This window comes from Chiloscyllium plagiosum, chromosome 6, assembly GCF_004010195.1.
Source record: "Chiloscyllium plagiosum isolate BGI_BamShark_2017 chromosome 6, ASM401019v2, whole genome shotgun sequence".
Classification (NCBI taxonomy): Eukaryota; Metazoa; Chordata; class Chondrichthyes; order Orectolobiformes; family Hemiscylliidae; genus Chiloscyllium; species Chiloscyllium plagiosum.
Genome location: NC_057715.1, coordinates 119,137,446 through 119,153,909, shown reverse-complemented (window position 1 = coordinate 119,153,909; position 16,464 = coordinate 119,137,446). Strand labels below are relative to the sequence as shown.

The window sequence follows — 16,464 nt, the reverse complement described above, 5'->3', positions numbered from 1 at the left end:
CTCTTACGAAAGAGGATTCATTCTGTCTCTTTCAAACCTTAACTTACACCCAATTTAAATCTCTTTCTCCATCATGAACAATGACCCTAATACTCTATAACTACTTTGCACTGGGATTCTGCTTCTGTCAGAAGTAAATAAAAGAACATTTTTGAACACATTCAGATCTGAAGAAGAGTCATGCCAGACACAAAGCATTAATTGTTTCTTTTTCCAAAGTGCTGCATGACCTGCAGAGTTTGTCAAGCAATTTCTGTTTTTTGTCTCCATTTTTTGAGCTTTTTGTTTTGCTCTCAGGCCAAACACAAGGCCAAGTTTCAAATTATTCTAAAATTTGTGAATAAAAATGTGCTGATGAGATGCCGCATTCTGTGTTTTGTACTAAAAGCTGTACTGACCGAGGTTCCCCATCTCCCTGGGTTGGAGAGCTGCAATGTGACTTCCCATCGCCTATACACAGTGCTCTGACTAATAAAGGAAAGTGTACCAAATGCCACCTTCACTATCCTGCAACTTCACTTTAAAGGAACTATGAACCTGCACTCCAAGGTCTCTTTTTAGAGGGCATAGGTTTAAAGGAAGAAGGGAAAGACTTGAAAGGAATCTAAGAGGCAACATTTTTCATGCAAAGGATGATGTGTATATGGAATGAGCTGCCAGAGGAAGTGGTGGAGGCTGATACAACTATAATGTTTAAAAGCCATCTCGATGAGTATATGAATAAGAAGGGTTCAGAGGGATTATGCGCCAACTGCTGGCAAATGGGACTAGATTAGGTTGGGATATGTGGTCGGCATGGACGAGTTAAACTGAAGAGTCTGTTTCCATGCTGTACGTCGCTATAACCCTAACAGATCAACTTTTTTATGCTGCCTTTTCACATTGCCCATATAAATTGTATCTTCCATTAATAGGTTGCAGCCATCATAGAAGAAGTGTGAAATCTACAACGTAATTAAGCAAGATTTGGAGATGCCGGTGTTGGACTGGTTTACAGTGTGATGTAACAGAAATTATACATTGAAAAATTGATTGTTTGTTAAGCCTTTCATCTGTTGGAATACCATGATGATATGAATACCATTATCATGGTATTCTAACAGATGAAAGGCTTAACAGACAATCAATTTTTCAATGTATAATTTCTGTTACATCACACTGTAAATTTTTGCTATAAATTCTGTGTTAGGATTGAGCCCTCCACTAGCATCTGTTGAAGGAGCGACGCTCCGAAAGCTGGTGTGATTCCAATTAAACCTGGGTTGGACTATAACCTGGTGCTATGTGATTTTTAACTTTGTAATTAAGCAATGTCATGTATCCCAGTTACATGAGTCTAATGCCTCAGTAATTTTCTGATTGTTTGGTTCAGTGTCGTTTAGGGAAGGAAACTGCTGTAATTAACAGGTCAGGCTACTACATGTGACTCCAGATCCTCAGTAATGTGGCTGATTCCTTGCTGTTCTGGGCATTTAGGGAAGGGGTAATAAATGCTTGCTTTGCCAGTGATGCCCACATCTGTTAATTAATAAAATGCAGTATTTTTATTTTATTATTCATTATTGGCAGGGTCTGCTGTATTCAACTGGCCCATGTTTGTAAAAAACCAAAACAAATCCCATTCATAATTGGACAACACTTGCTGAATAATCCCGAATGCAGTAATAGCTACATTAGTTACTAATTTAAAATAACCAAGTTCAGAACATGATTTATTATGCTTCCTCGCACCAATATGCATATTCATATGCAGGGACCTATTCTGTGCAAACAACACTTGAGCGTCTTTTTTAAATTGCCCAGGAGCTGGGAAGCCGCTCATCCCCTGTTGCTTTTTCAATGGCAATGCCTCACCCAATTAAAGCTAATCGTAAAAAGGCAAGATTTGTCAAACGTGCTGCCGATTAAGTTGTCCTTTGCTCATGGTGCAGGAGGATGTCTGCTGACGCTTTATTTGCAAATTGGGTGACTCTCAGGAGCTTTTGAACCGCATGGAGGTGGTCGTGTTCACAACTGGTATGGTTGTTTGCATCAGTTGTCAACTAGAGTTTTCCACTTGTTCTGATTGTTGAGGGATTTTGCACGATCATCATAGAATCGCTACCATGTGGAAACAGGCCAATTGACCCAACAAGTCCAGACCAACCATCTGAAGGGTAACCTACCCAGATCCATTCCCCTACCCTATTATCCTACATTTACCCATGACCAATGCACCGTACCTACCCATCTACTCTTTATTTTAATAGATGTAACTACTCTTTTTATTTTAATTTAAAGAATCTACTCTTTATTTTAATTTTAAAAATCTACTCTTTATTTTAATAAAAACATTTTAACTATACCTTCGCATCCCTGAACACTATGGGTAATTTTGCATGGCCAATTCAACCACCTGCACATCTTTGGACTGTGGGAGAAAACCCATTCAGACATAGAACGTGCAAACTCCACACAGACTGTCACCTGAGGCTGGGATAGAACCCGGGAACTATTTTTGACCCAGACCATTGGGCAGTCTGGTAGTCTGTAGGTACAGGCTCTCTCCTTGTATGGCAGTTTACAGCAGAACAAGAGTAGACCTTTTGGGCTCTCAAGCCTGATCTGCCATTTGGTGAGATCTGTGGCCTAACTCCAAATGGCTGCCTTTGTCCCGTATTCCTTAATTCTTTTGCTCAACAAAAATAAATCTTACATTTAAAATTTAAAAACTGATCTCGCATCAACTGTCATTTGTGGAAGAGAGTTCCAAATCTCTACTACCCTTTGTGTGTAGAAGTGCTTCCTAAGGTGTCTCCTGAACAATTCTCAGACTAGGCCTTCTAATTCTACAAAGTGCAACCAGTTGAAGTAGTTTATCTTCATGTACTGTCTTTTCCTGTTAATATTTTGAAGACTTCTATCAGATTGTCTGTCAGTCCTCTAGATGCTAAAGGAAATAGACCTAATTTGTATAATCTCTCCTTGTAACTTAACCCCTGAAGTCCATTCTTGTAAACCTACGTTGAATTCCCTCCAAGGCCAATATATCCTTTCTCAGGTGTACTGCTCTCAGTAAACTAAGTGGAGCCTAGCCAGGGTTTTGTATAACTGCAGGATAACATTTGCATCCTTGTGCTGTAGATAAAAGGGCCAATATTCTCTTAGCTTTTTTGATTTTCTGCACTAGTTCATGGCATTTTACAGATCAGTACACTGAAATCCCAGATTTCTTCAGACATCCACTGTATTTAATTTCATACCATCTAGACACTATCCTGATCTATCCTTTTGGTCTAAAATGGACAACCAATTGGATATCTATGCCATTATCCAAGTAATAATGTGAATAAGTGAGACCTAATAGAGATAATTCTTGGGGTTGCAGCCGTCTTCTATCCTTTATGCAGATCCAAACCAACAAAACATGTCTTGATGTGATTGGCGTGAGCGTGTTGGACCTAGTTCTCTATTCACACCAATAATTATCTCCAACACCATTATGACTTATGACTTAATCTTAAATCCGGCACCTACGAATCCCTTCCCGGCTAAGCATCAAACAATGCTCACTATCTCATGGATTTGGCTGACAAGAATCAAAGATAGAGCAGAGCTCCACTAAGGAGTCCTTAGTGGCCGATGATCTCTTTAAGAAAGAACCTCCAGAAATGTTTGAAAGATATTCACTGGTGTCTTTGTCTTTCCATCTGATGCCAAGGAAGCATTATAATCTGTCTTCAGAAGTTCTTCAGTCTGTTTTATTGCAAAGATTTTCTGGCTGTAAAGACAGGGCATGATATGGAGAGACAGATGTCAAGCATCTGCATCTCCCTTTCAAACTTGAAAACAGTATACAGGGGCAGGACAGGACCCTACATGTGAGGCCCATAAAATCCACGTTTCTGGAGGTTCTTTCTTAAAGGGATCATTGGCCACTAAAGACTCCGCTCCAGTGTCTTTGTTTCTTGTTAGCTAAGCCCACGAGATAGTGAGCATTGTTTGATGGGGTTCATAGGTGTCGGCTTTAAGATTAAGTCATAAGACATTATGGTGTTGGAGGTAATTATTGGTGTGAATAGAGAATTGGCTCAAGAACAGGAAACAGCAAGTGGGGATAAGAGGTTCTTTTTCAGATTGGCAACCTGTAGCCAGTGGGGTTCTGCAGAGATCAGTGCTGGGACTGCAACTGCTTACAATATTTATTAATGACTTAGAGGAAGGAAGTGAATGTACTGTAGCCAGATTTGCAGACAACACTAAACTAGGTAGAAAGGCAATTTGAGAGAGTGATACAAATAATGTGAAGGTAGAAGGCAGAAGGTGTTGGTGGAGGATTGCTTTCCAAACTGGAGGCCTGTGATCAGTGGTGTGCCACAAGGTTCGGTGCTTTTCGTTATTTATATAAATGATTTGGATGTGAGCATAAGAGGTATAGTTAGTAAGTTTACTCATGACACCAAAATTGGAGATGTAGTGGACAGCGAAGAAGGTTACCTCAGAGTACAGTGGGATCTTGATTGGATGGGCCAGTGGGCTGAGAAGTGGCAGATGGAATTTAATTCAGGTAAATGTGAGATGCTACATTTTGAAAAGGCAAATCTTAGCAGGACTTACACGCTTAATGGTAAGGTTCTAGGGAGTGTTGCTGAACAAAGAGACCATGAAAGTAGAGTTGCAGGTAGATAGGATTGTGAAAAAGGCATTTGGTATGCTTTCCTTTATTGGTAACAGCATTAAGTATTGGAGTTGGAGGTCATGTTGCAGCTGTACAGAACATTGGTTAGACCAATGAGGAAGCTGTTGAAATCCACATTTATCCCGTGTGGTTGCAGGGTCCCAGGACGGAATATGAGGCACTCCTCCTCCAGGCATTGGGTGGTAACGGTTTGGCGATGCAGGAGGCCCAGGACCTGCATGCCCTTGACAGAGTGGGAGGGGGAATCGAAATGTTCAGCCACAGGGTGGTCGGTACAGGTGTCCCAGAGATGTTCTCTGAAATGATCCGCAAGAAGGCGTCCTGTCTCCCCGATATAGAGGAGACTACACCGAGTGCAACGGGTGCAGTAGCGAACACTGGTACATGTTGTGAACACTTCAACTCCCCCCTCCCACTCCGTCAAGGACATGCAGGTCCTGGGCCTCCTCCACTGTGAAAATGTTCATTTTGGAAGGGATAACGAAATAGCAGATTATTATTTAAATAGAGAAAAACTGTAGGAAACTGCAATACAAAGAGACTTGAGGGAACCTGTGCTTAAAAAACAGAAAGCTAGCACACAGGTGAAGCAGGTAATCAGAAAGGCTTGTGGAATGTTGGCCCATATTTCAAGAGGGTTGGAGTATAAGATAGGGAAGTCTTGCTGTGACTGTACAAGATGCTGGTGAGAGCACATCTGGAATACTGTGAGCAGTTTTGGTCCCTGGATTTAAGAAAATATATTATTTCGTTGGAGGCAGTTCAGAGAAAGTTCACTGGGATAATCCCTGATAGGGAGGGATTGCCTTTTGAATAAAGGCTAGGCAAGTTGGGATTCAGTGGAGTTTAGAAGAATAAAAAGTGATCTCATTGAAATATAGGATTCTTAAGGGGCTTAACAAGGTAAATACTGAGAGGATATTTCCCCACGCGAGTGAGTCTATGATCAGAGGGCATAGTCTCAGAATTGAAGAGTACCAATTTAAGACTGAGATGAGGAGGAATTTCCTCTTTCAGAGAGGGTTATGAATCTTTGGATCTCCTTGTCACAGAGATCTGTGGGATCAGAATCCTTATGTTTATTTAAGGCTGAAATGGATGGATTTTTGAACAGTCGGGAAATTCAGGATTATGGGGAGAAAGCAGGAAAGTGAACATGAGGAATGTCTGATCAGCCATGACCCTATTGAATGATGGAGCAGGCTTGTGAGACTCAATAGTCTGTCCTATTCCTATTTCTTATGGTCTTAATATGGACTTGACCATGCATTTGAGGGGGCTGAATATCATATTTCTGGGCTCCAAGCTTCCCCGCAACCTCCTGCAGTTAAGCCGTGGTTACTGCATGCCAGTAGGAGGAGATACTAGAACCAGTCTCGGTGATGCAGAGGTCGTGCACTGGCAGGGTGCTTGCATACTTGGCTTTCTCTTCATTGTATGCTCGCCAGTGGCAGTGCATTGTGCAACTGGACTTGATGCATTATGGCACTCATTGGTAAACCTTACACCCAAGACCTAAAATAATTTCAGAATTATCTGCCAGAAGTGGGTCCCCACAGGAGCACTTGAGCCTTAGTCTTCCGACTGTCACATTGACACTAAATCAAAAGAATGTGCATCTCCATTTTTAAAACCACTTGGTTCCTTTTGCTTTCTCAGAAATGTAATGACTTAATCTGTAGTTTATTGATCTAGTTTGCCAGCTGTGCACTTTGATAATTGAGAACAAGAGTCAATAGACTGAGGGCTTTCAGATGGATAGAAGATTTAATCCAATCAACAGAGAGTTGGAATCCAGAAGACAGGAGGGAGGCAGAACCTTCAAACCCGAACTGGGTCATTCAGGGATGATGTCAAGAAGCATTTCCTCACATTAAGGGAAGTGGCATTCTGGAATTCACTCCCCAAAAGATCACATGAAAGCTGGGAGAAAATGGGGTTCTTAGTCGTGATATTGATGGTTATCTGTCAAGCAAAGATATTGAGGATTATGGGTAAATGGAGCAAAAATGTAGCTAAGCCTTGGCCACATAGAATAGCAGGATGAGTTGGAAGGGCTGAATAGCCTCTTCCTGTTTCCTGTGGCTGTGTTTTTGTTTCATTTTATTTTGTTTGTATAAACTTCAAGACTTTCTGTCTTCCAATGAGAAGTACATAACCATATTCAATTGTTTTAATACTTTTATTGTAGTTTGTTCAAGGTAATTATCATCCCGTGTTGCAGTTGGTTTTACTAATAGATCTGCATTTTTCTGCCATTATTAAGAAAAATTACTTGGCTACGTTCTTTAGCGATTACATTCATGAACGTTGCGAGATTTCGTCTGATATTTCAAGTGCGAGGTAGTTTTCAGTAAGACTCGGAGCACTGTAGAGTTTGAGAGGCCCCATCGAGGGGAGGACAAGTTGAACTTTTAAAGTGGCCTGGCAGAGAAAATGCGACAAAGTGTTCAACACAAAGGAGCATTGGAGAGTTGGACTGGGTCAAGCTTTCACCGGTCAGCAGGCAATAAGCACACTTCTCATTCACCACTTTATCTCGGTCCCATTTCTAAGGCAAGTCATTCTGAATCAGGAAATCTCTCGGGTGGGGTGGTGCTTTGAGTGCATAAAGTGAATTTAAAATAAATAGATTGAAATAACTGAACCAGATCTGCAGTCTATGCGATTGTCCTTATGCACCATTTGTTTAAAGTAAGGATGTAGGTTCAACAGGTCCTGAAGAAGGCAAATGGTATATTGGCCTTAGTAGTAAGAGGATTTGAGTACAGGAGGAGTGATGTCTTGCTGCAATTGTACAGGGCCTTGGTGAGACCACACCTGGAATATTGTGTGCAGTTTTGGTCTCCTTGCTTGAGGAAGGATGTTCTAGTATGGACGGAGTGCAACAAAGGCTTACCAGGCTGATTCCTGGGATAGTAGGACTTACATATGAAGAAAGGCAGGATTGGTTAAGATGATATTTACTAAAATTAAGAAGACTGAGATGGAGAATCTCTCAGAAACATATAAAATTTAATCAGAAGCATACAAGGTGTATGCAGGAAAGATGTTCCCGAGGATCAGCACCAAAGTAACGTTGTAAGGGCACAGGGTAGTTCATTTGGGACTGACATGAAATGTATTCACCCAGAGAGTGGTGAGTCTGTGGAAGTCTCTGCCACAAAAAGCAGTTGAGGCTAAAATATTGAATGTTTTCAAAAAAAACATAGATAGGAGTCAGCCCTTCAAGCTTGCACCCCCTTTCAGTATGAACATGGCCGGTCACCCAATTCACTACCTTATTCCCACTTTCTCCCCATACCCTTTGATCCTTTTAGCCCTCAGGCAGAGTCAACATGGTATTGTCAAAGATAAATCCTGTTTGACCAATCTATTTGAGTACCTCAAAGAAGGAACATTAGTAAATAGAAGCTCGTGGACATACTGTACTTAAGCTTTCTGACAGCATTTGATGAGGCACCATATCAAAGGTTATTGTGGAAATAAAAGCTTGTGGTACAAGGGAGCAACTAATTCACATGAATAGGAAGTCAGCTGATGAACAGGAAACAGAATGTAGCCATAGATGGGTCTTTGCAAGACATATTGAGTGGTTTGTCACAGGAATCAATACTGGGACCTCAATTGCTCACAATTTATATAAGCAACTTGGTTGAAAAGTTAAAGCTATGTGAACTTTGCTGGACACAGAAGTAGGTTGGAAAATACAATATGAAGAGGACACTAGACTTCAAAATATATGTAATTAGGCAAAGATCTGGCACATGAAATGTGATGTGAAATGACCTGTTTTAGCTGGAAGAATAAAAAGAAATATTTCGTCTAAATTGTGGGAGGTTGCAGACCTCTGAGATACTGAGAGAGCTGATTGTCTGAGTGCATGAATCATCCAAGGTTAGTATGCAGGTACAGCAAGTAATTGGAAAAGTAGTAGAATGCTGTTATTTATGGTGAGGGGTATTAATCCATAGAAATTGCAGGCACTAGTCAATGCAATACTGATTGTAAAACATTTGCTTATTCTGTGACCTATTAATGTTGGCGCCACACTTCTTCAATTCATGTTCAATGCTATTTATTTAGTATTAATAATATTTATCTAAAACCATTTTAGTGCTGCCTCCTGTCAGTTAGAAACCCATGCTTGTACAAGCTTCCAGACCACCCCCCCCAGCCCCCGGCTGCCATTGTATCAAATCCCATGAGGAAATATTTGAACAGGCGACCACAACTTCAATTTTAAATTGTGAGGTTCCGGGAGGCAATTCCAGAGCTTGTTGGCTGGGAGCTGAAGGTGCAGCTTCTAGGTGGTGGAGTATTGGGACTCTGGGATGGTCAAGTATTAGAGATATGCAGCAATCTGAGGCATGTGGGACTACAAGAGATTACAAAGATAGGCAGGGGTGAGACCAAGGAGGGATTTGAAAACATGTTCGAGAATGGTAAGGTCAGAATGTTGTATGAGTTAGGAATTAGCGGAGGAGAGCAAGCATGTGGTGTAGAGCTTGGGTTTGAAAGCCTACCAACTGGAGCTTGAGGATAGGAAGAAAGACAGTCATCTTCTGCCAAGCAGTTCTTCCTTTGAACTCTGCTTGGACCCAAGCTGCGTATATTTGGCTGCAGCAGGTGACCAGCTTTAACCCTTGCACCTATCAGGCAGTATCAGCTGCTGCTTGGCTTCAACTGTCTGAGGGTGCAGAAATAAAACGTTTATTACAGTCTCCCTTTTCAAATCAAATGGTAGTTTCTGTGGCTGACCTGATGGGATTAATTCACAGGCTGGGCAAACCATTCTTTGCCCCCCTCGGGACCTTGCTCCTTGTGTGCACTGGATCCCGAGCAGTGTCTGATTACCATACATGGTCTGGAATTGTAATTTTGATTTAATGGCCCTTTTCTTCCTCGCGCTCTATCTGGGCTGATACTGATTCCCTACTGGCTTTTAGTCCTGTATTAGAGCTCTGGTAAGTCAGGCGTATAAGGAGCCTAACAAATCAGAAAAGTGACAGCCCAGTCCGACTTGCTTTTTTTCTCACTAACCGGATTACTTTTCAGGTACAGGAGCTCAGAATGACCTCTCTCTGATGAACATTGGTGAATTTGACACTATGGAGAATCACACACAGGTCTCCCCAGCACAGAGTTGAAGCTCCCAATATCTAGCTCTGTAACTCCTCATAAAGGACACCTACTTCACTCTTAACAATGGCCTCATCAGAACACCAACTCCCATGTGTCTTGTCATTTTGATTTAATTTATAAATTTAAAGCCTTGTTTTTTTTTGTTTTAGAAACTGGGTACAGCTGCAGAAAACCTCTGCCACAGCAGAAAGTGTCCAGCGGTCTAATGTCCTGGACTGATTTTGAGGTACTTAAAGCCTGTATTTTATTCATTTACCTTTATTTCAAGCTGCACGCACAGTTTTGGGGATTTGGAATTTCAGCATCAGTGAATCATCAGCATTAACAGCTTCTTTTAACGAGTTTTGAGAAGATTTGTAGGTCAGGTTGAGGTTTTGGATGTAGCTTTGCTCGCTGAGCTAGAAGGTTCATTTCCAGACATTTTGTCACCCTACTAGGTAACATCTTCAGTGGGCCTCAGGTGAAGCACTGCTGATAATTTTGCTTTCTATTTATATGTTTGGGTTTCTTTGGGTTGGTGATGTCTTTTCCAGTGGTGAAGTCACTTTCTGCTTTTTTTCTCAGGGGATGGTAGACGGGGTCTAACTCGATGTGTTTGTTAATAGAGTTCCGGTTGGAATGCCATGCTTCTTGGAATTCTCGTGCATGTCTCTGTTTGGCTTGTCTTTGGATGGATGTGTTGTCGCAGTCGAAGTGGTTTCCTTCCTCATCTGTGTGTAAGGATACTAGTGAGAGAGGGTCATGTCTTTTTGTGGCAGAAAACTAGCCACCAGGATACATGGACACCAACAAGCCATAAAAAGCCATGGGTTAGACCCCATCTACCACCCCCTGAGAAAAGGAACAGGAAGTGACTTCACCACAGGAGTACAGCCCTGCTTTTATATTCAAGTTCTCTCAAAATAGATGCCGTCATTGTATTTGCCTTCCTAACTACTGACTCAACCTGCAAGTTTGCCTTGAGAGAATCCTGGACTAGAACTCCGAAGACTGTTTGCACTTCAGACTTCTGAATTTTGGCCCCATTTAGAAAATAGTCCATGACCTCACACTTTCCCATATTATACTCCATCTGCCACTTCTTTGCCCACTCTCCTAACCTGTCTGCAGATGTTCTTCCATGATCGAAGAATAAATATAGCCCTGCTTTTCTTTAAATAGTGCTGTGGGACTGTTAATGTTCACCTACAAGGAGCTAATGCACGCTTCAGTTAATGATTCACCCAGGGTACTACACCTCCAGCAGTGCAGCCCTGCCTCATTACTACACTCTGTGATCTGCTGGATTTCGAGCTGACTGCAGCCCCTTGAAGAGAAGTGAATTCCTCGTACTCTGACTTGCAGGCAAGAGGACCATGGCAGCAGACTCCAAGCTTCTTTGTTCAAACTTTGATTGATCTCCTGTGTACTTTGGCATGACGAGGTGACTACCTCCAGTGGTGGTCTCTTTTCTCTATTATTTGCACTGCTCTGTTAAGTTAAGATGAGCATATGTTAGGTGTGAGCAGTTGTTCTTGGTGGTGGAGTGGGCGTGAGGTCAGTAACTTAGCCCAGACTCAGATGGAACTGCAAAGCTGTAGACAGTGTGGTTCAGCCTGAGATACCAGGGTGGTGATGTCGGTGCTTGGGACCAGACTTTGGGGATGTGGGAGATTAAATACATTTGGTCTTTTTCTTCTCAGAATTTATGAATACAGTTCAGTTTTGAAGGGGAACAAAACCACTTATTGGTTCAATGAGTAATCTTCCTGTGAGTGATAGGAGCACACAGGAGACTCTGGTCTCTGTTATGGGGAGCACTGGTTGTTGTCGTTGAACCCACCTTGTTTTTCTTTTCAGGTTGCATTATTGGTCAGATTGGATTTTAACTGTCTAGGGCACAGATCTGGTGGATTCTCTCTGCTCGTTTGGATCAACGTATTCAGATTGTCTCCTACACCTAGTGTCTAACGGGAGCAAAGTTGGAGCAGTGAGGACCAGACGAACAGGATGGATGACATTTTTACCCAGTGCCGGGAAGGCAACGCAGTTGCAGTTCGGCTCTGGCTGGACAACACTGAAAATGACTTGAATCAGGGGTGAGTGCCAGATTCTGACCGATCCGTCGGACTGTCTGAATAGTTTCACTTAAAGCAGTCTTAAAGTTGGTGCTGGAGTTATGACATGATCATGTGATAGGAACACTATCTTGTGTACTGAACATGAAGTCTGTAACCATAACATCTACCAGCTGACAACATTGTTGTGCACCCATTGTCCATTTAACCCCCAAAACACATTTGGTGCCTCCTGCTCATTGTTTCATCCCGACATGTTGCTGCCTTCCACACAGTGTGTACTTCCAGAACTGTCATCAAACTCAAAAGACTCTCATTGCCTTTCAGTGTCACCGTTCCATAAGCAGCCGAGTCTTAAACAGCTACAAATGTACACAACAATTTCATTTCGCCTCCTTCCTCCACCCTATCCCCGTCCTTGCTCGAAACACTTCTGGTATTTTAAGTAGATAACAGTCTGATCTCCTTTTTAGGTTATTACCACAAAAAATAAAAATATATAGTCTCTTTCAGAAGGAATTATTTTGTTTTAAGATTTCCCCTAAAGAAGTATTATGTACTCCAGTGAAATGTTAAGCTTGGGTATAATGTTGAGTGTTTGAAGCAACTAGAGTAAATGCAGTTAGAGGCAATAGGGACTTGATTAGTATCGGGGTAGGCGGGAAAGGAGGTATCTGTTGATATAGTTAGATGAACAGGAGAGGAACGAAGTTTGTGCGCAACATAATCTTGAGCTTTCAGGGATGTGTAGGTTAGGTGCATTAGTCAGGGCTAAATATAGAGTAGGGAAATGGGTCTGGATGGATTACTCTTTGGAGGGTCGCTATGGAGTTGTTGGGCCAAAGGGTCTGTTTCCATACTGTCAGGATTCTATGGTTCTATGAAATCTCCAGTTTAGATTTTCACTTGATGTAACTATTATTTTTAATCGTTCATTCTCAGTACAATCAGAATCAAGCCTGTTACGGATAGTGTGCTGTTAAATGCTTGACGTGCATGTTTTGCTTCCTCATATAAAATTTGTGGGGAACTTAATGGAAATGGAATAGCAATAGGTGGTATGTGACAGCAAATCACATGACGCAAGTGGCATAAGAAATGCCTTAGGTATCCTGCTATAATCAGTAGTCACTGATCAGAGGTGTATTTTGGAGACTTATGCTCCAACACATTTCAAGATGAATGATTGGGCTCGGATTCCCCGTTTCCATTCATCTGACATTGTCACAGCCCTTGGATGAGCTTTCTCGTCTTAATAAAATCCCAGGAAGGGAAGGGAACAGAACTGAAAGAAACTGGATAATTTCTCATTAATATCCTATTGAAGTTATCTTGCTGAAATCCTAAAATAAAAACCAACGTACTGCGATTTTGGAAATATGAAACAAACACATATCCTGGAGAAACTCAGCAGCTCTGGCAGCATCTGTGGAAAGACAAATAGCAGGTCCCAAGTTAAGGTATGTCAGAATCTTGAAAGATGCTGAGTTTTGAGATGAAACTGACTTTTGCCGGCATTTTCTGTTTTCACTGCTGAAATGTTTACCTGGATTTGATCCCCTTATGGATAATGTTTCTTCACTTCTGGCCTTTGTTCTGTTGCAAACTACAACAATATCCAGCCCATGCAGCTTATCAACCCCTTTAGTATATACTCTTCAACAGTCAGGCGCTCCCCCAGCCCGGACCCTCGGACAGTGCGGCGCTCCCCCAGCCCGGACCCTCGGACAGTGCGGCGCTCCCCCAGCCCTGACCCTCGGACAGTGCGGCGCTCCGTCAGCATTGGTCCTCTATGCAGCATTTCATAGTGCTCCGAAAATGTTAACCTTGTGAATGGAATCGAGGCTTTAGGTTGGGTGTTGAAGCCATAGACCCGATGAGTCATGGTTGACACCTATAAAATCAGAATCCATGCCTGCAAGGAAAAGAAAAATGATGTATAAAAAAGTGTGATCAGCATCTTTAGCAGTGTGGTTTGGCATTCGTAACAAAAGCTTTTAAAGAAAATCAAGTGTCAGCTTTATTTTCAGACTGCATTGCTCATTAACTCTCCTGGAATTGTCTACATGGCAGTCTGTAGTTTAAAAACGTGCCCCAAAGGAAGAAGGTAGCAGTGTTATTCTGATTTATGAAACTCCCACTTCCGCATATTTCAACCATTCTGTCATTCTGTTTAATTTTGAGCTTGGAATACTGCCTAGAGCTGCAACAATTTTGCACACATTCCAGTTGATGGCTTCCTGTGATGTTGTACAGATGGGTCTGTGTGAGTTTGTGACTGTTAGCTGTGTGTTAGATTGCAAGGGAACAGGATGAAAATGTCAATGTTGTCACCTGTCTGAGCAAAATATGCTTCTCCAACCCCAATGCTGCCCCTGTGCTGGGAATAAGTGATGAGGACAGTATGTTCAAAAGAGTAGACAGAGCTTTATTCTGTATCTAACCTCATGCTGTCCCTGGAGTGCTTGACAGGGACAATAGAACGCTCTGGTGCTGCAGTGACAGTGTTCCTACCTCTAAACCAGGAGGCCTGAGTTCAAGTCCCACTTACTGTAGAGGTGTGTAATGACATGCCTGAACAGGTTGATTTAAAAAAATTCAGGAGGAATCTTTACTCTATCAAGCACTGTGCTGTCCCTGTTCAAGGAAAGTTTGTTGGGGACCGTGTAGAGGGAGCTTTGCTATCGGTTGAAAAGAATAGAGGGAACTGACTTGACATTGAAAAGAGTAGAGACGGCTTTACTCAGTATTCAGCCATGTGCTGTCCCTGTCCTGGGAGTGTTTGATAGGGAGAGTGAAGAGTGAGCTTAGCTCTGTATTTGACCTTGTGCGGCCTTTGCCCTCTAAGTGTTTTGATGGGGGACAGGCTGCCTTATGAAGAGGAATCATTGCAGCTGTTGTCCAACTCCCTCCCTCTGTGTTGCGCCTGCCATACAGTGTGTTTTAACTCTTATACCTAGCAAAGAAACTGTGAGTCAACTCTTAGTAGTGATAAATGAGGATATTTATTTATTTATTTAACACAATTAATACTATAATAACAAAATACACAACAAACTAACTATTTACATTATAAATCTAATCAGCTATCTTGTGCTTTAGTTTAACTCTGGATGATCATATACCACCATATAAAATCTTGGCCTTGTTCCACTTGGCGATGATCATCTGGTCTTCTGCTCCCGGTGATCTCAGGGTGGTCTTCTCTTCACAGTGGTTCGTCTCGCTACTGCTCCTGACGGTGGTGTTGTGGCAATTCTCATACTGAGAAGTCTTCATGCCCTTTTTGGAGGGTCGTCGATGTCCACAAATACATTGATCAGGGCTCAATCACTTTGATCGATCGGACCTAACCAGGCATCGACATGTCGATAGCAGGGTGGTCCTTGGGCATCCATTCCTGGCGGCGTTAGGCACATGTAGGTAGCCCTCTCCAAATAAGGGTGTGAAATATCACTGTGTCTGGTTTTTGATTGTCCTGGGGATGGCATTCAGGTCAATCTATTCAATTCCAATTCAAGTGTATATTGTATTGTCTGCAACAGCTGGGTCAATTGCATACTTTCTGTCTGTAGCTGCAGTCTGTCTGGATTCTGCAGCTTGTTTATTTCAGTATCTTTCAGCACAGTCACTTGGGCAAAGGCTCGCCTCAATTTCCCAGCATGCCTCATTTATTGTCTCTTTTTTTTTCATAAGTCCAGCATTTTGAGCGGCTACACTCCACTCTGAAACAACCACTGTGTGGTATTAAGCCACTGCTTAATTTAGAAGACTTCCCCTGCTCTGAGATGAGGTTGGATGGGTGATAAATACTGGCCTTGTCAGAGGTGCTCATAATTGTGCCACCGTGGGGTGGCACAGTGGTTAGCACTGCTGCCTCACAGCGCCAGAGACCCGGGTTCAATTCCCGCCTCAGGCGACTGACTGTGTGGAGTTTGCACATTCTCCCCGTGTCTGCGTAGGTTTCCTCCGGTTTCCTCCCACAGTCCATATCTTTGCAGGTCAGGTGGATTGGCCATGCTAAATTGCCCGTAGTGTTAGGTAAGGGGTAAATGTAGGGATATGGGTGGGTTGCGCTTCGGCGGGTCGGTGTGGACTTGTTGGGCCGAAGGGCCTGTTTCCACACTGTAAGTAATCTAATCTAATAATTGCCTCAAAGAAGAAAAACATTTCTGCTTCTGGTGTCCTGTCAGTAAGAACAGCAAAGGTCTTAAAAGAGGGGGAGGTGTGGCATTGTTAGTCATGGACAGTATTATGGTGGCAGAAAAGACATTTAATGAGGACTCGTCTACTAAGGTAGTTTGGGCTGAGGTTAGAAACAGGAAAGGAGAGGTCATCCTGTTGGGAGTTTTCCATAGCCACTGAAAACTTCCAGAGATCTAGAGGAAAAAATTGCAAAGATGATTCTGGATAGGAGCAAAAGGAACTGGGTAGTTGTTATGGGGGTCTTTAACTTACCACATATTGACTGGAAACACTGTAGTTTGAGTACCTTAGATGGGTCAGTTTTTGTCCAGTGTGTGCAGCAGGGTTTCCTGACACAGTATGTAGACAGGGGCAAGGCCACATTGGATTTGGTACTGG

At 42.4% G+C, this 16,464-nt stretch overlaps 1 protein-coding gene across 1 annotated transcript in view; it reads left to right on the top strand.

The window, feature by feature from the left end:
- The first annotated feature begins 9,971 nt into the window (after positions 1 to 9,971).
- ilk (integrin-linked kinase) overlaps positions 9,972 to 16,464 on the top strand; it is a 61,264-nt gene continuing 54,771 nt past the window's right edge. The window contains exons 1-2 of the mRNA XM_043692734.1: positions 9,972 to 10,049; positions 11,663 to 11,901. Coding sequence (XP_043548669.1) covers positions 11,813 to 11,901 — 89 coding nt within the window. The 5' untranslated portion in view covers positions 9,972 to 10,049; positions 11,663 to 11,812. The remainder of the gene's footprint in view (positions 10,050 to 11,662; positions 11,902 to 16,464) is intronic.